The 22,280-nt window shown below is 42.7% G+C and overlaps 1 protein-coding gene across 10 annotated transcripts in view; it reads right to left on the bottom strand.

Annotated features, from left to right (window-relative positions):
• Positions 1 to 22,280, bottom strand: part of PUM2 (pumilio RNA binding family member 2) — a 75,291-nt gene that overhangs the window by 19,341 nt on the left and 33,670 nt on the right. For 7 of the 10 annotated variants that reach the window (XM_074285372.1, XM_074285376.1, XM_074285377.1 and 4 more), the window contains 8 exons: positions 20,365 to 20,638; positions 20,183 to 20,276; positions 14,301 to 14,420; positions 12,762 to 12,907; positions 11,359 to 11,527; positions 10,504 to 10,647; positions 10,112 to 10,408; positions 7,122 to 7,361 (listed from right to left, as the gene is read on the bottom strand). In XM_074285372.1, the coding sequence (XP_074141473.1) occupies positions 7,122 to 7,361; positions 10,112 to 10,408; positions 10,504 to 10,647; positions 11,359 to 11,527; positions 12,762 to 12,907; positions 14,301 to 14,420; positions 20,183 to 20,276; positions 20,365 to 20,638 (1,484 nt within the window). The remainder of the gene's footprint in view (positions 1 to 7,121; positions 7,362 to 10,111; positions 10,409 to 10,503; positions 10,648 to 11,358; positions 11,528 to 12,761; positions 12,908 to 14,300; positions 14,421 to 20,182; positions 20,277 to 20,364; positions 20,639 to 22,280) is intronic. The other 3 variants (XM_074285378.1, XM_074285379.1, XM_074285373.1) reach the window with 2 other exon arrangements.

Genomic DNA, 22,280 nt, shown 5'->3' with positions numbered 1-22,280 from the left:
GGGATGTGGAAATTTATGTAGAAGAATTACATGTGTTTAACCAGTATTAGATTGCTTGCTGTCTTGAGGAGGGGAAGGGAGAGAGGGAGGGAGAAAAATTTGGTACACAAGGTTTTACAAAGGTAAAAGTTAAAAACTTTCTTTGCATGTATTTGGAAAAATAAAACATTATTAAAAATAATAACTTAAAAAAGGAAACAAAAAGAAAAGTTGCAGGCATCATAAGGGCAAGATACTTTTTAGCATTTGTTACTGTAACTAAGTAAATATAATTGAAACTAAAGAAATGTTTTCCAAAAGGTTCATGTGAGGCTTAAATAACATACAAAAACCAAAAACAAAGACCACAACCTTATTTTCATCAAAGCCTATGATAGTAAAAAAGAGCACATTTCTTCAAAAGTAACAACAATTGCAACATCTTAACAGGGAGTTGGGGAGGCTCCCAAAGATATAAAAACAAAATAAACAAAGATAGAAACACCACTGTCACTTTCCAAGACTTGTTCCACTGAAATGAACAGTTATCTTCTTTCCCTACTAATCTCACTAGACACTTGTCCACAAGCAAAAAATGCTTTATCTAGACTATTAAAAAAAAAAAGACATATAACATTTTCACACCTTTACTTTCATGATCAAAATACTGTTCAACATGAACAACAACCTGAAATCATGGGCTTTCCCATGTTTCTCTTTTTCTACCCTGGAAAAATGAGACTGCATGACTTTTTAAGCTATGGGGATCTACTATGGTTCCAAGTTCTTGACAAGTCCAGTGGTACAGTTTGAACCTCTGATCCAATACGATCCTTCTTACCCTACTGGATGCCAATATCAGTTCACTGGTTCAAAGAATGAAGGAAGGAGCTAATAATTTCACTGTATTATTACAAACTGAAACCCAAAAAAGTTATATCATATCATGGCCCCAACAGTCTATTCAGACAATACAGGCCAATGTCTCTGTTTTTAATGATCCACTCTAGGGTTTTTGGGAAATAGATTGCTGATCTGATTTCCCTCCACTTTTTATTTTAAATGCAAATGGTATGACTTTTCAAATTCAAGACATATATACATTCTGAATTTAAAGTAGTTATATAAGATCCAAAATTGATTCCTGCCAAGATATTTTCCCATCAACACTTGTCAAAAAGAAGATTCATTTTGCTCCTACCCTGTGACTGTATGTAACCCTCATATTATAATTTAGAATTCAGAGAATGACTAGTTCTTCATTGTGTGGATACCATGGACAGCAAGTGGAGGTGATGCAAAAGATTTCTCTACTTCCCCACCAACATCAAAAGTTTGTGTATGGCTTCAACCAATACAACTCTAAGGGGATTTGGAGGGAAAAAAAAAAATCTTTCATCAAATCTCTGATAACAAGAGTAAGAGTCATTCTACGTGGCTGAACATACGGTTTCCCCCAAAATAATTACAAACTATTGCCAACCAGGTAAAAGAATGCTCCACTTATTTAAAAAAAAAAAAAAAAAAAAAAAAAAAAAAAAAAAGGGCTGCAAATTCAGACAATTCTCAAAATTCTCTGCATATCCAGCCAATTGGCAAAGATGGCAAAAAAGTGTCAGGATTGGGGGTAGGAAGATAACAACATGAAGAAAATAGGAGGCAAAGAAAGCCTAAGTATGAAGTGGGGGATGGCACAGCGTATGTGGAAGAAGGGAGAGAAATCCGGCCCGGCAGACACTTGCTGTCCAAGGATCAAGAAGGAGCAAGTGTGAGGAAGGACACAGAGACTTTGTTCTTGAAGCTTAAGGAAAGAGCAAGCCCCCAAGCCAAGAGGGTGCATGTGGGCTGGCTCCTACAGCCTTGGCAGGATACGCTACCTGCTACCCAAGAGCTTCTGATGTGGCTTCTGGGATGAAGCAAAGTCTGGCCCAATACCTGCAGCCTCATCAATGGCCTTCTTATCAGTACAGACATATACAAGTGAATGAATAAAAATATATACAAAGTAATTTGGAAAGAAGGGCAACTGCACTTGGTGGTAGGCTGGCAAAGGGATATGTATGGAAAAGCCTTGTTGCAGGGATGGTTAAAGGAAAAGGAGGATTTCCTAATGGAAATTAAGGAGGGAGCTTGCAGCCTGCACATGGGAGCACCAGGGACACAGAGAAGCAGCCACGTGGCCAGAGTGATGAGTGGGGCAGGAGAGCTAATGTCCAAGGAGGGCAGATGGAGAAACTGAGTCCAAGCTGGTAATGGGGCCACTGTACAGGGGCAGCAACCTGTGCAGATCCGGCTGTGGGAGAAAGACAAGCTGCTGATAGGGGAGAGGGGCTGGGGGATGCCTATGGAAGTAGAGAGAAGTGTCAAAAGGGAGATGCTTTGAAGATATAAAGGGCAGGCGATGTGGTACGTGCAGGAGCAAAGGTGAGGAGTCCAGGGCAACGGCCACGCCGTGAGCTTGTCACTCTGAGAAGATGACAGTGCTTCTGACAGAAAGCATGAGGCCTGTGAGGGAGAGGTCTGTCTTGGACCAGTAGAGTCTTTGGGAAGGGGCTATGGGCAGGATGTTTGGCTCCAACAAGGACTTATTCCTTTAGAATCGGTAATCAATCTGTGACCCATCAAATACCAGCCCCACTCCTGGTGTTTCCACCTGTACCAGTCCAATAAATTCCTGCACTTCTGGGATGTCAGCTCCAAGTTATTCCCTGAGCTTAGGCCAGGTGACAGAGGTAGTAAGTTCTGACTAAGGATCTTCACAACCCTTAAAATGGAGCCTGGGAGAATTTTCCTAGGCTGGGGGTAGATCGAAACCAACATATATAGTCAACATGAGACCCAACTCTTCTTGGAACTCGGACCAAGAGAACAAAGATCAAGATGTTTTCTGGCCAATCTTGGGGGGGGGGGGGTTTACCACTTTTGTATTTGTATTTTGTTCTGGACTGTGGAGGCGAGAGCCTAATTTTTATCTGGACATGCTAGGTATCCTTGTGCTACATTTGTGGTTTTGGAAAAGCTCTGAAACAATTAGTGTCGCTATCAAATCTCTGCCCAAGCATGCACTAGGTGGTCTTGCAAATGTCTCATATCACATGACGCAAGCTCCTGGTACAGGGCTCATAGCTACAAAAAAATTTATGTGGTTGATGGAAGCAGAGGTTCACTATGATGGCAAAATAGAGCACAAAATCCTGTGATTCAGCTTCAGGTGACAGTTCACTTCTGGAGAGCTGTTTCATCCTGGGATTATATATTACGGGAATGTTCTTCAGGCTCAATTATTCAGACAGGAAAGGAGTTTCATGACAAGCTAGACATCAAAATTGGAAAGAAGCCCAAACCTCCTCTGGCCCCACACCTGCACACACATGTGTACATGTAAATTCAAATGCATAACATTTGATATATAATCAAATCTCATCTTACTTAATACAGTTTTTTTAATAGCCCTGATAGACGGCTGTTTGTGTTCAACAAATTGTGTTGGTGATGAGGAGGGGCGCGGAGGGAAGAAAGACTATTCCTTCCTTATTGTTATTAAAGCAACATATTTAGCTGTGATAATTCTTACACATCACTTTCTGGAAAAGAGGGTTGCTTTTTATCCCCTGTATGGTCTTGAAAGATCATGATTAAAATTGGAAATACAAGTCTTGTGAGTGACTGAGCACTTTTAATTGAGTGATGAAGTCAGAAGTAAGCCTGCCAAGGGCTGAGAACCAAGTGAGGGCAGAGGAATGAGACAGAATGTGCAAATAGCTTTTTCTAGGAGTCTGGCTGAGGAAAGAATAAGAGATTACAAGTTGATAGTTAAGAGGACGGTGAGTTCTAATGAAGAGCTATTGCTATGGGTTTTCAAATGACGTGGGAGATTTGGGTCTGTGTTTAAGTTAAGAACATTAAAAGATGATTCACAAAATGGAGAGGGGACACTTGAGGCTGCTTTTGTGCTGACAATAACAAGAACAGAGAGGCAAGCACATGGAGGAACATGTTAGATATATGATATAAGCAGGGAAGGAAGGATGCGGAATGGGGTTTGGATTGGAAGAGAATGGGAGTCAAAGGAGCACACACACCAAATGCCTCTTAAAAGAAAGAGTCCAGATGTTCAGCTGAGAGAGAGGAAGCAAAGTGTGAAGAGAAGGATTTTAGCAGATCCTCTGGGGATAATGGAGAGAATTAATTCTGTAAAAGTTTTAAGTAAAAATATCCATCAATCTACTGTGCAGTGATTGAAAGAGTATGTTAAAAAAACCCAGGAGACCAGCCCAGCTCAGTCTTGGGGCTCCACTGTATGTTTTCTGCCCATCACATTATTAAATGAGCCCATAGGCAATGGTGGGGCTACCGAGGGACAAATCACCGTCCCATGGCTTTGTCCTCCCATTCCAATAGCTTCCAGAGAGAAGACTGGGATCTGGTACCAATATTCCCAAATCAAGTTCTAACCATGTCTCCGTCAGTAGCCACCCTTCTCACTTGGAAGGCCCTAAGTCATTTTCCATCATTCCCTTCCTTGGACCAACTTTCCCATTTCTACCAACTTTCCAGCCACCTAATCCAGCCCCTCAGGGCTCTCTGAAGACTTCACGCAGCATTCAAACAACTCTGATTTCCTCTCCCCCAGTCCAACTCTCAGCTCTTATTTCCAAAAGACCATTCCAGATTTCCAAAATTCACATTTCATACTAACAAAATAACCTGTTGCTGGGGAACTCTACCACCAGCCACTAAAGCCATGAATTGGCTGTTCAGTGAGGTGTGTGGCTAGCTCTATGCCAGCTATCACCACTATGGAATACAACCTCAAACCCAGCTGTGCCCTCCGTACAGACACTAACATGCGATGGGATATGGGAACCTTTTGAAAGCACTTGCACCTCTTTTCATCTGTTTGGATACAATAACATGGCAAACAAACATTGGTTTACCTGCAAAACTTTGGAGAAGAATTTCACATGCTGTCGAATGGCTCTGCTATTGCACTGGGACTTAAGAGTATTTTAGGATTGCCTTTTTTTTTTTGACCTGGGATCTCATCTCTGTACAGAACTCCAGGTGATGGCATGTTCTCAACTCTATCAGCAACTGCTCTACCACTGGGTCTTGGGAAAGGGTCTGAGAGTTCCATGAGCACGCATGGCTGCCCAGCCAGAGTGGGTGCAAGGTGGGGCTGATGGTAAGTAATGGTTAACCTCCAAGCTCTCCTTCCCTTCCACACATGCAAATCAAAGAGCACTGGGTTAGGAGACCTTTAGGATTTAACATCTTGACTACCCAAGAAGAAGTTAAAGTCAAATCTATTTATTAAATCACTCCTTCCATCAGAAAGTCACCAGGACTTACTATCCTGAGCAATTCCCCTTTGGCCGAACTCAAGATTCAATTAAGGAACTGTGTGTCCTTCAGAGTCTCAAAAGCACCTACGCTATAGGAAATGCTGGCAGTTTTTCTTTGACCTTCTAAGAGAGAAATTTCAGCACAGTCAATGAGTTAAAATCTGGCATTCACTTTTTATATTAACTTCCTTGAAAGGACTACTTTCTGACTTTCATACTTTTAACACTTCATAATCACATCACACTTGCCCACTTCTGCATCAGATCCTGCTGGCCAAAGCTCCTCGCCTCACTCCTCTGCAAAACTCTCAGAAAAGAGGCAAACCAAGGGAAGAAAAGCATGGCTGAGTGGTCAATATGAAAGGCCACCACTGGCAGTCCACAATGGACCCGAGCTGTAGAAATGAATACAGTATTCATTAACCCAATGACAACCCAGCACACAACTCCTTGGTTCTTTGGAAGTGCCTTTTCAGAATGGGTTGTTGTCAGTCCCTGAACAACCCCCAGTGTGCCCAACATCTCAATCAAAAAAAAGCTGTGGGCCATGCTGTGACGGGGACATATGCTTACTCAACACTTCTGTATACAGAAGGCCTTAATAGAAACATGAGCTCTTCTGTACCCTGACAAAAGACTGTTCAGAATACATTAAAAAACAAAATTTTAAAACAATTAAATAGGTTTTCAGAGCATTCAATAGCAAGTTTTACTTTGAGATGAACTGAAGTCATAGGCAATCCTAATATTGAACCCAAGAAAAAAATATGTTATGAAGCCTACAAAGGACCGAGCTACATCAATTAACACAGCGTACTGTTAACCCACAAAGCAAAGAACAAAAGAGACAGGAAGAAAATTTCTATTTCAAAGTGAAAATAATAATAGTTTTGTATCAATTGAGGTACTTGGTCCTTCCAGTGTTACTCACTGTAAAACAGAGATAATCAGTCTCAAGATAAATATCATTTACTTTAACTATTGGTTAGATTCATTTGTAGAGTCTTATTGACATGGACAAGTACATCCATGTAGGAGAACATAAAATGATTACTGCCCATTTATAATTTTTCGGGTGACTACCCAAACTGAAGCCACAAAACTATTACATGTATAAAAATAAATTTTTTCATCAAAAGTCTATACTCTAAAAAAAAAATTTTTTTTTAATCTACCATTATTTTATTTCAGAAAATTGAGATCTAAAACATTATCTAAAATATTCTGTTCAAAAGCCTCAAACTAAAATGAAAACAATGAAATGTAGGAGTTGTGTCCCCAGGACAAAACTGAAGCCCATTTCTTGTTCCTGATCTCACGCTGGCTGTCATGTAGGTGCAAAGGGCCCATGTGGCAAGGAGACATCAGTCCACTTTGCAAATCTTTCCCTTTCCCACACACACAAACTTTGAAGAGTGAAATTCTCATTCCACTACAACCTAGAAAGCATTTGGCTCTTTAGGGAATCTGAAAACACACACATACACACACACACACACACACTCACACACATCCCAGATGAAAAAAAAAAAAAAAAAAAAAAAAAATCCCCCACCTATGCATTTTATCAAAAGGATATAATATAGAAAAGTCTTGACCCTAACTGTACATCTGACTCTTTAATTCCAATGTTGTGACAGAAAAGTGAACAATTTTCAAAGTTACAAAAATTTCTAGAAGCAAAAGCAATTCTGAATGTCTTATCCAACATGAAATTGTTTACACACATTATAAACACCCACACAAACATACACACACACGTATACATACAAATAAAAAGGGTTTTTGTTTTTTTACCTAAATGCAAACTGGATGAAGATCCATGTGATGAGAGTGATGGCGGTGGCGTAAGACAATGTCCTGGCGTTTGGCTTGGCAGAGGCATGCCTATTGGGCTTGGAGAGGAGGAAAATCCCAGACTATTGTAAAATGGCGGCCCTACGGGAGGAGCTAGGCTGCTACTAGATCTTTTGTACAATTCAGAACTAGTAGACAGAGAATCTCTCCTTGTGGCACTACTACTTGCAGAACTGCCAACTGAAGAAGAAATAAAAAAAACCCTAATTACATATAGTGGTAACTCGATAAAACCTATCCCCAACTACTCCTGAGTACTATCAGGAGGGAGCACAATAATCATTTGATAAACATCATTGGGGACAAAATGGTTACACTACAAACTGTACAGATTTCTTTATGCAATTCAGCAGGGTACCAATGCACCCCAAGAAGGAGTGACATAGCTTCAAGGCCCAGATCAGACTTAGATGGCTTCATTCAGGACCTAATCTTGTCCCAATGCTTTCTTTGACCCGGGTCTAAGAATGAACCATTCTCCATTTAATGTCAATGGATTAAATTTGGGGAGCTTCCTAATCTCAGGAAACTAGTCCTTAAAGCTTCCCTTTCAATCTTTCCTAGTCACACAGGGAAAAAGTTATAGTCATTAGAGGGGGAAAAAAAAAATCAAAAAGTGGTCCCCTGCAGTCACATCTGCTTTGGCTTCTAGCTTGGACTTCAAACTCTGTCATCTAGAAAGTCTGTATTGGCCCGAATATCAGCGGCTTCTGAAATGTCCGTGGCAATTCCTCGTGCCACTGTCCCCAGAAGTGTCAGGGATTTCCCCCAGCTCATGATGACCCAATCTTTCTAAGATTCTCTGGACTATGATGAGCTCCTTTCTCAGGCTCCACGCCTTGTTCCCTCCCCTACCACCAGGTTCTCAGGCTATTACAAGGCTCTCCTTTTCTACACTTTATGTCAGCATCCTCTCTCTCACTGCTCTTTTATGTCCAAGAAATCTGGACAAAGTGGGCATGATGAAATTCCCTCATGCTGCCGCCACACAGAAGATTCACTCCCTGTCGGACATCCCAGATGGTAACTGTAAACAGAGTGGCTGGCACTGCAAGCTCAGCCCATGGCCTCTGCCCCAACTATCTCCCCAGATCCAACTAGGACTATGGTCTAGAGGAGATTACCAGCTTTCAGCTAAAGGGAAGACCCTGAAATCTGTCCAGTGAAAAATCAGCTGGATATTCGGGCCAATAAAGCAGTTCTTTTCCAAACAGCTTCAAGTGTTCTAGAAGTACTTGGCTTTCCAATGAAAGGTCTTTGAGGGGTGATACATACAGAACATAGATTGGAAAGAGAAAGTCAGCAGAGCACAAGGCGGGCTATAGATCGAGTTAAGCTAGTAAATACAAATGTGAAACTTTAACATACTGGTACAACAAAATATCCAATTTGGGGGAAGAAAAAGGTTTTTCCTACTATATATTAAGCCAAAAAAGGGGGTAACATCCAACCTAACTGCCAGTCTTTTTCCTAAAAAAATATATAAAATATATATACACATATATATCTGATTTGTTTTGTAGACAAATTTCAAATTTAAGAAAACCATGTAATAGGCAAAGTGTTAGCTCTTTTTGGAACGTGGGAAAAAACTGTAAAATTTAATAGATAAGGAGTAAAGAGAAGCTCTCCTGGAAGTAGGCTTGGCAAAGTTGTTCAAGGCAATTAAAAAGCCAATTTAAAAGGACACTGTCAAAGTGACTGTTCCAAAGTTCAACTCCACTACACATGATTAGGTGCTGCAGACATTGGCTGTCTCTGCCCGAGAGCCAGCAGCAGCCCTTTCTAAGAGGGCTGTTTCATGCTAGCTCTCCCACCCTGAGGTCAAAGGAAATGAAACATTTAAAAAACAATTAAGAAAATCTTTCCCTTAACCACCTGAACAGTAGAGTGAGTTGCTGTAGTTTAGTTAAACTTGCTCTGAAAACTAGGAGGGTAAACCTAGAGCAACAACACACAGCTAATGATGCCTCATTGATGTCAAAAACACCAGCTGGGATAGGGCCTCTGACCTGAGGGTGATACTCTCTCCCGGGAGATCCCCACACAGGCACCCAGATTGATGCTACCTGGGAAGGTGAATTGTTCTGAGCCTAGTGCCCTGACTGGCCTGTGGGCAGGGAGTTGTACCCATGAACCCAAAGGGCATGGCTCACTAGGCCAAATCCCTAGTTTTGTCTGCTGTCCCTGGGCTAGAACCAATTCCTGCCAGCCTGAATCTGTGTCCACAAGGCCACAAAAGTGAGCCTCCGGGGCATCTGCTGGGAAGAGTGGGAAACCTGAGCAAGGAGGCAGAACACCTTGTCAGCCCCAAAGATACTCAGGTCTCAGAAAATGGGGAATATTATTTCATTTGCAAGGGCCAGATTTGCTGCAGTTTAAAAAAATGCAAACAGATCATCAAGGCAAGTAAGGCAGGAATTCTGCCTGTTTTTCCTAAACAGTGTTTCCTATGGAAAGAGACAAAGAAAAACTTAGGAGGGGATTTTAGTCAGTTTAGCAGGCTCCTTAAATGGACTTGGGGACTTCAGTTTAGAATTGTTCACCATCATATTGATTTTTATGAGGAAAATTAAGGCAATCACAACTAGCAAGCTGTATGAATTACATGATGAACATGTCATTTTCCATTGTGTGAAAAATCAGTGAAAAATAACAAGGACTCAAAGGAGTAAGGGGCTAGCCAAAGATGTCTAATAATCAATGTAAAATGTTTTGGTCCTTGAAAAATCTTACTAAAAACTTATCTTTCTAAAGATAATAGGATGACTTTTTAAAAAAGGCACTGTATTTGAAAAAGCTCTAGACTGAATGAAATACATAAGACTCGTAAATACTGCCTTCCTTTTTGCTCAACTATCAAAAGATTCATGATTCCCATTTCCACTTAAAAACCCAGCCATTAAAAAGGAGTCTCAGGCCACACTTACCAGAAGAGCCGAACCCGCTGAGGGCAGAGCCAAGAGCCGCCCCCAAGGAGCTGCTGCTCCCAAAACCCAGAGATGTGCCTCCAGGCTGACCCGGCCCATGAGAAAACAAGGAGCTGCTCTGGGAGGTGCTGGTCAGAGAGCTGCTCCCATAAAATGAACTGGACTGGAGATTTGTGTTGGGCTGGGGAGGAGGCTGCTGTGGCGGTGGCGGCGGCGGCTGGGTGCCAAGAGGCCGGAATAGGCCATTAGTGGCTCCTGTCAGACTGCTGGCAGTCCCTCCAGCAGAAGCTGCGGCTGCTGCAAGACACAAGTTAGAAATCCTTGCTCAAGGGCCCAGAATGGGTCTTGTCCTTAAGGGGTGCGGCAAGAGAACCTCTGTGCTCCCAACTTACCAGCCTGTGCTGCTGCTGAACTAATGAGAACAGGGGTGGAGGCCACAAGGCGCACTGGGGCGCCCAGGCCCGTTCTTGCTCCAGGGCCCATCACTAAGGCACCGGTCTGGTCATAGTAGGCGGTCGGGGCAAGGACTTGGTAGCCTAGAGGTTGGGAGAGAGACAAGACAAAACATCCTGCTCAGTACTGTTCCTTCGGTAGAAAGCCTGTGCTAAAGTCACAAGAGTGTACCATGCAGAGGCCCTGGAATTCAAAGGAAGCCCAACTTTCTCTGGGAAAGACAAAGGTCATTTGTGCTCAGGCTTCCTTGGGACAGCTGGTTCCAAGAGCTTGGAAACACTGAAATGCCCTCACAAAGTGAAAGTCCTCACCCACCTATAAATGGGAGCTCCAAGAGCCCACCAGAAAAAGCCTTTCTGTGAATTCCTGAAGGCTCCCAAAGGGTGCAAAGGATCAAGAAAAGCCAAGGAATTTCATTCCCTGACTTGACTGTATTCCGACTTCCAACTCATCAGTAGGTAACCTTTCAGACTGAATGTCCAACTGAGAGTGTAAACCTCCTTCACCCACTTTCTTTTCTTATTTCTCCCTTTATAATTTCATGATTTCATGAGACAAATCTGCTCAACTTCAGTTTTATCTCATTTACTAAGTTTTCAACTGAGTGAAACAAACACCAAGCTGCCACCCAAAGCCCCATCACCCCAACCCACAGCTACAAAGGTGCTTTACCCCAGTGGGGCCAATTCCAGCATGGACCATCAGCATTTGGGCTTTGGGGGACAAGGGGCGGGACCTTCTCCCCTACCAGCAAAAAACAAACTGGAATGAACAGAGGTCGGCCAATCCATTACCTGGCATGCCAGTAGCAAGACCCTGACCAAAAGCCAGAGCAGGGTTGGCAGCGGCAGCGGCAGCAGCAGCAGCGGCGGCAGCGGCAGCAGCGGCAAGGGATTCTGCTGGCTGCCCCTGCTGGGTCTGGTTGGGAGTGAGAGGGCGCTGACTGGCTCCAGCCCGGAGAACCTGTGTGAGGGAGAGAGAAACCCAAGAGAGCCCATGACAAAACAAAATGGGAAGGCAAGTTGTCAGCATAGCACGCTCTGCCTATTTAATAAATTTACAGACACTGAAGGGACTGAGAGCAAAGGCTTGGAACTCTGGAGAAAACATGAAACAGACCAGAGACAGGCTCTCAAAATGCAAGAGTAGAGGGAGATGCTGTTTCACAGATTCTAAAAAAAACATCATCTGAAAAGGACTCAGTTTATCCATCTTTAATGGAACTGATGAACCAAGACAAAGTTTATTTCCTCTTTCACATCATTTAAGCAACAGAGGCTTAATTCTTACAGTGGTTCATAACTTTATCCCACAGTGGTATCTGAAAAATAATTTCATTCCTCTTCACTGCAGAAGTAATCTGGATTTTTCTCATCAAGCTAGTGTTTACCAACCAAATTTGAGACATCTCTGGCAACAGACAACTTTCCCATACGCTCATTCCTAGACCAAAATGATTGCTCTACTTGTCAAGATTTTCTTCAAAACTCTTCATTTTTCAATCCCCTTTCAATTATGCTGCTGTTCCACAGAAATGTCAATTTAGGTGCTAATGTGTTAGCTGCATAAACTGTATAAACTCTAAGCAGATATGCCCATGAAAACAGGACTAAAGAGCAAGTTTAAAAATGAAACTGACACACCCCAAAGAAAAGTGGACCATCTGCAAATCAAAGGAGGCCAACAAACCCTTTCTGCTTCAAAGGATGGACTGGTCAGGAATAAAAAATGAACCAGTCAAAAACCAGATGAGACCCACTTCTCTGAGGAGTTCCTGGCTGCCGTGGGCAGGCTTTCCACAAAGGTCACAGGTTCACCAGCAGCAGCCTACTGATCTGTCCAAGACTCTAAAGAAGTACTCAAGATTCCATTAGGCTAAGAGTCCCAAGACAGAGCGCGCCAGGGATGACCAGAACACAGTCGTAATCACAAAAAATGACTTCAATTATCATAATTATGATGGCTAAATGAAGCTACGTCTAAAAGGTTGGGTAAGGTTGGGTCTTAAAGGAAATCTGTGATTCTGAGGTAAACACGTTTGCAACTATCCTGATCTATTTTTCAACAGATAAAGTTGCTTAAGTTAAGAAAGTAAAAGCCTGCTTTAAGTTAAGAAAGTTCCCTCTTGAATTTCATCAATAACATGCAGCTGAAAACCACCCACGCTTTGAAATTGGGGATAAATAGAATAAACTACCTGCTGCTGTCCCGGAGGTGGCGCCTGGGATGCGGCTTGCTGATTTGCTGCGCTGCTAGCAGCAGCTGCAGCTTGCTGCTGAAATAAATTGGCTGGATACACCCCCCAGGGCACGCCGTAATACTGGGGCGGGACCACTGCAGGACCTACCCAAAACACAGAGGGATGAGAAATGAGTACACTGTTAGCACAGAAATAGAGCCAGTATGTGAGACCATTAGAGATTACCCATTAACCTCTCTTCTCAAAGGATAAACAAGAGACAACTCTAAGATAAAAAACTTTTCAGCACTATTCATTTCTAGACCAGTGTGTTTCCCATAACTGCTCAACGTGCTCTTCATTTTCCAATCCTCTTTCAATTCTGCTGCTATAACAGAGAAAGTTGGTGCTCAAGTGTTTGCTGCTGGATAAACTCAGAAAGGTCAGGTATGAAGGGGAAGTCTGCAGCAAGCAAGTAGAGCCACCGGATCAGGGAACACTCCAGTGGAAGCTCCTTTACTCCTCCTCATCACAGGCTTCAAGGTGGAGACTTTCCAGGGCAGTCAGATACCTTTTGGGCGAAGTCCCTACCATTGCAGACCAGAAGGCAATGGCCAATGTGCCCGATGCTATTATTAGTCTAGTGAGGACAGTCCTAAAACTAGCTCTGCATTTTACACAAATGTGGCACCAACATGACCGGCAGATTGCATTAACCAAGTCTTTACTATTTTCCCCCTTTATGTCTTGAGGAAACTGCAATTGTGCTGACGATAAAATTAATTCACAAAATCAACTAACAAAAACTAGATCTGCGAAAAAAAAATATATATATATATAAAAACATCTTATGAGAAAACGGGACTAATAACAAAAATCAAAATTGCAAACACCAATGCGTTTCTAAGAAACTTCCTTTGAGAACTGGGTTGGACAAAGAATAATGGGACACTGAAGAAGCCGAAGCAAGAGGTGCTACTGCACGTCCAGGGATCTGGGCCCAGAGTCAGGGGCCTCACCTTTGGCTTCCAGTGTGGTCTCAGACCCACCTAGCTGGACAAGTCGCTTTACCAGGCTTGTCTCAGTTCTGCAAGTAGTAAGGGCGTGGATAGAGCCCCAGGCTTGGAACTAGAAAAACTCATCCTCATGAGCTCAAATCCAGTCTCCAATACTTCCTAGCAGTGATCCCTGGGCAGATCACTTCATCTTGTCTGCCTCAGTTTCACCATCTGTAAAATGAGCTGGAGAAGGCTATGTCTGACCATGGCCAGGATGTTTGCTGAGAAAACCCCACAAGAGGTCACAAAGAGCTGGGTGTGACTAAATGACTGAATGATAAGAGCTGGGTCCCTGAACTTGTGACTCAGCTCTCCATTCTTCCTTTCTACTTCCCCCACCCTTCACAGGACTCCCTTGCTGTTCTTGCAAAGGCTTGCATACAGTAGATGCCACATGTAAACAGAAGGTACTCATTAGACCCACAGCACCTGGACCGCTTAGCCAGACCCGCTCCATCCCAGGGCCCCAGACAGAGCCGAGCTGGCCGCTGCTGCTCACCTGCTAGCGTGGCGGCCAGGCCGGCCGCAGTGTAGGGGTCAGTGCCGGGGGGTGCAGCACTGATAATGTACGGGTTTGGCACAAAAGCGGCTGGAGCGAGGCCTGCGGAGAAGACGCCGGCTGGAGGAGAAAAGGAAGGAGAGTGAATGACAAAGAAGAAAAGACAGGGCCTCGTACTTAACAGAGAGGGTGGGAGGGTGCTGATCCTCACCACCACCTGGGAGTCATCGACCTCAACCTTCCATTCTCAGAACTAGATAAATACAAATAAGGAACTAAGTAAGTAAATAGATTAGAAAAGGTAGATATGATAGACTTTGAGAAAAGTAAATGTAAATAGAAAGGAATTTTCCTTTTATTTTCTCAGACCATGCAAAAAGGCATAAAAACTTCAAAATCAAATGTAAATTCATTAAAGAGAATGACAACTAGACAACATACCAAAATATCTGCTTGGGATGCAACCCAAGCAGAACTTAGGAGAAAATTTATTTCTCTAAATTCCTGCATCACAGATTAAAAAAAAGAAAAAAAACAAAAAAGGATCCCTGAACTGAGTATGCAACTAAAAAAACTAAATAGGGAATAAATTAAAATCCCTACTTAGTCTGAAAGTTAAAACAACAACAATACTACTGTATTAATACATCCAGTAGCTAATTTTATGGAAAAAGAAATTATAACTAAGCCACTGGTTAATTTAATTAAAAAAAGAAACCCAAATATCCAATATCAAAAATTAAAAGGGTAAAATCACTATCAATGAAAAAGAAATTAAAATAATCATTAGGAAATATTTTGCCCAACTGTATGCCAATAAATCTGACAATCTAATTGAAATGGATGATTAAAAAATGTAAATTTCCCAGCACAATAAAAGATGAAATAAGGCACTTAAATAATGCCATTTTATCAAAGGAAAAAGAACAATCCATTAGTAAATACTCATTAAAAATGTTTTCTATTTTCTATTAGTTAAAAAAATTATTTTATTAAAACCAGAAGAAAGAAAGAAAAAAAAAAGGAATATAAAACACAACGTTGTCATGCACCCAGCAGAACATGAAGGACTCAAAATTTGACAATGACCAGTTCAAGAAAGGACAAGATATTATATTCATGGGCATCCATCTTTTCTTTACTTCCTTGTATGTTGTTCTCTATTGTGCACCTGTTTTACTTTATTTTTTTTCCCTTTCATCCTCCTCTCTTCCAAAGGAGTTAAGCAAGGACATATCTACATATACATGTGTATATATATGTACCCCTACCTCCTTTTCCTATTCCTCTCCTTTAATTCTGCTCCTTAAATTATTTTGCTATTTATTACTTAACCTTCCTCTACGCATGGATCCTTCCTTTTTTTTTGCTTCACCCTCCATGGGTTCCTCCCCCCCCTTATTTCTTTATAGATTTTGGAAGGTGCAAGGAGAGCCACCGGATTACATGGTACCCATGTAATGCTGCCTATTTTACCCATTTTCCACATGAGTAGGTTTGCAGAACTAAGAGCCCTCCTCCTCCCTCTTCTAATGTCTCTGTGTCTATTCTTCCTCTGCACCTCATTTGAATAACATTACCACTATTTTTACTTAACTCTGTTCCAATCTTTCTTGAGCTACCTGATTGCTTCTTATTAATCTTAAATATAATATGCATTTCCATGTCAGAAACATAAACAATTTGTCTATGTTAAATTCCTTTCAATTGATACCCATTTTTTTCCTCATTTGGTATTATGGATAATTTTGCGGGATATATTTTTGGCCATAGGCCTAGTTCCTTTGATTGTTGGTAGATATGATTGATTCTAGGACTTTTGGCCTTTTATTGTGGTTGCTGATCAAGTCCTGTACAATCCTAATGTAGCTCCAACATTTGAATTGTTTTTATCTTTATTGCAAAATATTCTTTCATCTGGGGGTTTTGAAAATTAGCAACATTCCTATCTGCTTATCAGGATAATTTTCTTGAATCATTTCTTGCATTATTGTGTCAAGGGTTTTTTGGTTTTTTTGAGGGGACCCAGCTTTCAGGTAGTCCAATTACTCTTATATTTTCTCTTGTTCTTCAGATCTGTTGTTTTTCTTAGAATATATATGACATAATATTCAATTTTTTCATTCTTTATATTGTTTTGTTATTTACTGATCTCTCATAGCTTCCCTGGCTTTCCCTTGTCCAATTCTAATTTTCAGGAGTTATTTTCATCTTTTAGCCTCTATCTCCTATTCTAGTTGGTTAACTTTTTTTTTTCCCACAATCTTATTTTTTCTTGGATAACTTTTGTTACTTTTTTGTTTTTCCCCAGTATCTCTCATTTGGTTTTTAAATTCTTTTTTGAGTTCTTCTAATTCTGAAGCCATTTAACATTAATTACTCTTTGGGGTAGAAACAGATTTTTTTTTTTAAACTTCACAACCCTTTGAAGATAAACCCCAGTCTTCCCTGTTTCCAAGTAAGCTTCTCTGATTGGCTTCTTTCTTCTTTGCCAGTTCTTTCTTTCTTTCTTTTTTTTTTTTTTAAATGAGTATTCCTGTAAGCACCTCTAATTGTGGGGGTGGGGAGATGGTACCTCTAGCTTCACCTCAGCTCTTCCTCTGATCTGGAAGCCTAAACCAAGAACTCCCCTCTCCTGTACATGCACTCCCTTCTCGCCAAGGGCCCATCTCTATAACACAACTGAGATTGGCATTCCTGATCAGCTGAGATTTCCTCAGTCTCCATGAGTCTAGGAGGTGGCCGTCTCCGTGGTTCCTACAGAGGCTCTAGCCAAATCCAGCTAGCCCCAGAGCTCCCCACTTGGTTTTTCTGTGGAGCTAGTCTGGAAGTGTTTATACTTCATACACATTAACACTTAGTGGAGTCTTCAGAGCATCTTGGATTGTACCTGAAGCACTCCTGTTCTTGCCCAATTGTCTTGATTTTTCACCAGTCTATATTCAGCCTGAAGCACAAATTTTTTTCTTTTGTGGGGGATATCTAGAAAGTTTGAAATTTACCATCATCCTAGAATCCTCCCCCCCTACTGAATTCTTAAGCAAAAATGACCGTGATGAATATGGAAACATATCTAAAATATGTTGGATTGTCTTCTGCCTATGGGACAGGGTAGGAGGGTGAGAGAGGGAATAAAATTTGGAACATAATGTTTTGTAATGGTGAATGCTAAAAACTACTTTTGCATGTATTTGGAAAAACAAAAAGCTATTTTTAAAAATGACCTGGGCCAAATGGGTTCACAAGTGAATTCTACCAAACATTTAAAGAATAATACTATATTAACTCCTTGGAAAAACAGACAAAGGAGAACTCCTACCAAACTCCTTTAACACCACAAATATGGTGCTGATGGTGTTTTAGGTTTGACCTAAAACAGAGAAACAAAATTATAGGCCAATTTCCCTAATAAACAGCAATGCAACAAAATACTAGCAAGGTGATTACAACAATATATCACGAGGATTATATACCAGGAAGATTAAAAGCAAAGAATAAAACTGGGAAAAACAATTTTTACAGCCAGGGTTTCTAATAAAGGCCTCATTTCAGACTCTGAACATCCTCTCTCATCCTGCTGTACAATTCACCATCCATACCAGTAGGCGGTATTACCAATGACCAATACCTGTTGCTATATGTACTTGCTCCATGGTGTCACACAGATAGATACTATTCATAATGTTTTATATGCAATAAAATATAGAGCTTCAGTTTAGTAATATTTATCTATACCTTTATGTTTTATAAGGCACTCAGGATACATTATCTCTCTGACCCTCAAAACAAGCCCAGGAGCTAAGTTATTACATAGTTATTATTCCTAACTATAGATGAGGAAACTGAGGCAGAACAGTCATCACATAGCTATTAAGTATTTGAGGCTGTATTTGAAATTCAATTTTCCTGACCTGAGACCTAGCATTCAAAACTGCAAAAAGACCAATTCACAGTTGATCAAAAAAAATCCTTCTAATTATAGAAGGTGCCCCCAAATGGCAAGGTGAAACTCCAGAAGTGATTAGGATCCCTTCATTAGAACTCTTCAAGTAGGGACTAGGTGAGAACTTTCCATTTGCAAGGGGCATTTTGAGTCTTGGTTTGACTAGACATGAACAAAGACCTGAAGTTTTCTCCCCCTCTGAGATGTGAATGTCATGTAACAGCTTTATACAAAAAGGAATAAGGAACGTGAAAATTCAAACTCACAGGAATTGATGCAGCACCAGTAAAAATTAAGGACTTAATTTCTGGCGAAACACCCCTGCCCCCTAATTCCATTCCTCATCTCTTTTTCTCTTCCTGTCTGCCTATGGTCTCCTTCCCACTGAGAGCTCAAAAGCAGGAGCTGCTTTTTGCCTTTCCTTCCATCTCCAAAGCTTAGCTCCGTTCCTGGCACAGGGAAGGTGTTCAATAAACATTTTGGACTTGACTCAGCTCCAGAGTCCCATCCATCACTCCTGGTAGTTCCTTCTTGGCCAAAAGCCTTGGACTACAAGTGGGAGTAAAGCTCCCCACATCAGCTGTGGCCAGATTGTTTGGCTTTGCTGGATCGTTACAGGACTTGGTTATATAGGATTGGGGGATGGAAGCAGGAAAAAAAAAAGTCAAAACTCAGTGAGAAGTGATAATAATAGTTAAAAGCAACAATAAACACTGGGGGGAGGAGTCCTCATTCCATCTCTCTCTACTGGGTCCAGACTAAACAAAATATACAAAGATAACTTCAGAAGAGCAAGAAAAAAAGGCAAGCCATCCATAGGAGGAGAAAGTACTTTAGACACCATCCTCCAGCCAAATGTTTAACAAGAAGCCCATTCATAAGAACATTTGCTTTCAGAAATGCTCCAGTGCTCAGGAGGTAGGCTATTCCTAAATACACACTACACCCCCAAAATGAAACAGAGCCCCTGTCCTTGATCAATGTTTGCCCTTGCACCATCTCAGTCTGGACACATGGGAACTGTGTCCACCTTAGCCCACCCGAAGCAGCCCTCATGTCCCTGCTGGGGACCCCTATTTCCCTGCTTCTTTGCCACTCTTGAAAGCTGCAGCTGCTAACAGCAGACTCCAGGCTAAGCTCAAAGTGGGGAATTATCAGAGACCCTCTCACAACCTCCATGCTGCAGGGAGGAGGGGTTCCAGGAAGGCAAGGATGGGCGGGGTTGGCTAGCTCCCAAGCTAGAGCAGAGAAGAAAGAGCACAATCATAGGTCAAGGCAAATTTGGAGATGCCGAGCCTGTATACCAGCTGGGGAAACAAAGTCACGCTCCACAAGACCTTCTATCTCCTCTAGAAATAAGCTTCTTTTTATATCCTTGCCCTAAGACAGGATAAGGTCTTCAATAATTTACTCTGATGTGTCTAATACTACCAACTACAGCATCCCCCCCCAAGTGCTCTTCACTCCATCATTTAACCTTGGCAACAGTCCTGGGAAGGGGGGGGGGTTATTCTCCCCCAGGTTACAGGGGGAAGAGCTGGGTGGCAGGAGAATGACCTGGCCAGTCACACAAGAGGTCTGGGATCCAGTCAATGATGGTGATGATGACACTTAACACTTACAGAGAACCTACTAAATGCCAGGGACTGTGCTTAAGAGCTTTATGAACAGCATCTATTTTGATCCTAACATTGCCCCCATTTTACAGGTGAAGAAACTGAGGGCAGATGAGCCAAAGTCAGTCTCCAAGGTTATCAAGAAGGGGATGGGCAACTTGGCCCGGGCTATGCCGGCATTTCAGGGCACTTCCCAAGTGTAAGACACTGCTGCTCCTGAGCTACCACCAGGAAGAGGCCCTTGGAGGAGGCGGCTTATTAAGAGCCCGGCGCAGGGTCTTCTCTCAGACACCCCTACCCCGAGATCGACCACGCACACTCACCGATGTGTGGCTGCTGGGCTGCAGCTAACGCGTACTGCTGCTGCTGGGCGGCCGTTAGCTGCTGGACAGTTAGTGCCCCGGTCCTCTGAAAGAGCTGGGAGACAAAGAGAAGGCCCCCTGAGATGCTTTCATCAAGGCCCCCCTCCTCGTCGGCACCCCAGATCGCCCGGCAAGCCCGTTACCTGCTGTGGCTGAGAGCTGTAGTCAAAGAGGCCGACGGCAGCCCCTGAAGAGTCCATCGGCACCTGGTTTCCAGGATAGTCGAACTGCAAGGAATCCAGGCCCACTTGCTCCATGGCATCCAAAGTCTGGGCTTCGGGGCTGGGGAACTCTTCCACGAGGGGCTTATTAGCTGCAGGGTTAGGGAGAGGACCCAGTCCTTCAGGAGGATTTGAATTGGGGCCCAGGCGCTCAGCTACTTCTGTGGGAGAAGCTTGGCGGCTTCCCGGAGTACGACTAAATAAAGAGAATTGGGCACGATCAGAGTGTGGAAAAGCCACCAGCAACAATCGCCTAAAGCAGAACAGAGGGCCCCAGAAATGCCTGGCATCTAGACAATGCATGCAGTGATCTGAGAATCAAGAACCACATGGCATCCAGAACGTTCACTGGAGGAAGGGCCTTCAACATTCACATCGTACCCACAGAATCTCAGGCCAGGACTCAGGGTTTCCCACAATTTGCAAACCCCACTCAGGGCAAGAATGGCAATGGACCCTCTCTCAAGTCACGGTCAGCTGCTCTTGGGTGGGGAGCTCCTGATGGGATCAAAGATCAAGAGATGAACCGGGCCACAGAAGCTACCTGATGCTCTCCCAACCCTGGGAAGTGGAGGCTATTGTCCCATCTCACAGATGAGCAAATGGAGACTGAGAGAGGCAGGGATCATGAGGGAATGGAAGGAACATGTTTCAAATGTCATTCTGACAGTCACAACGAGCTCAGGAGGCAGGGGCTGCTATCATCCCCGTTTCATACAAAGACAATGAAATGACTAAGCATCCAGGGCTGGATTTAAAATCAGCCCGGAGTGCCAACCACGGAACTATCTCTAACAGGACAAAACCACTCCCTGGCAGAAATCAGCATCCAGAAGAGAAGAGTACGTTACAATGGAAACCAAACTGCAGTTTTCATGATGAGAAAAAACTTCCAAGAATCAGCCAATAAGTTTCTTGTGCCATTAATGAAACGGCTTGACCAAGAGATGGAAGGCTCGATCACCCAAACTAAGAACGTGGCCTCCAGGAGAAGAACCAGCAAAAACCTGGTGGGTCCTCTAAAGTGTCTACGTCCCAGAAATCTGGGTCACTTAATATAAAACAAGACAGCCAGGGGCAAAATAAGTTGCCTCTATGAAAATCTCCATAAATTTATTCCAAAATTTTTAGCCATTCCCCAAAATCATTTTCTTATTTCCAGGGATAAGGAGGATACAAATACAAGTGAATATCCCTGACTTTTCTGAAGACATACTTCCTGTTTATCACACAAGCAACATTTCTAATGCAGGGACTCCTAAACTTTACTGCTGAAAACTTTGGGCACTGAACAAAAAGCAACTCCATTCCTTAATTTTCACCCCTCTTTTCACTTAGATCCCGCCCATCTCTCACCCTCCCTCCTACCCGTATTCTATGCAGCAGTTACTCCAGTTCTGAATGGGGTTCCAAATAGAGAGCGAAGGGGGCATCGAGCAGCCCTTTTGGAAGCCAGATTCCAAATCCCTCACAACTCGGGCTCTACAAAGTCAGTCCAAAAAGGAACATTTGCTAAGTGCCTGCTACGTGCTAGGAAGCGGGCTGCAGATATACCCTAAGGCAGAAGACAGTTCTTGCCCTTGAGAAGCTCACAAACTTCACATGTCTATAATCAAGGTACAGACAGAATAAAGAAAGGGCTCATCACGGGAAGTAGGGCATTAGCATTAAGGGGAAGCCAGGAAAGGTTTCTCTTGGCCAGAGGCCGAGCTGAGAAGGGAGAGTGGATGGCTAGAAGCAAGCATGCAGTGGCACCGAATGTGGAGAAACCAGCAGTCATTCAGGTGTGGGAATGGCAATGTCAAAAGAATGGGCCCCGAGGAGGGGTGAGATGAAGA

Source organism: Sminthopsis crassicaudata, chromosome 2 (assembly GCF_048593235.1).
Source record: "Sminthopsis crassicaudata isolate SCR6 chromosome 2, ASM4859323v1, whole genome shotgun sequence".
NCBI lineage: Eukaryota > Metazoa > Chordata > Mammalia > Dasyuromorphia > Dasyuridae > Sminthopsis > Sminthopsis crassicaudata.
Note: the sequence above shows the minus strand (reverse complement) of the source record. Positions and strands in the feature narration are given on the sequence as shown.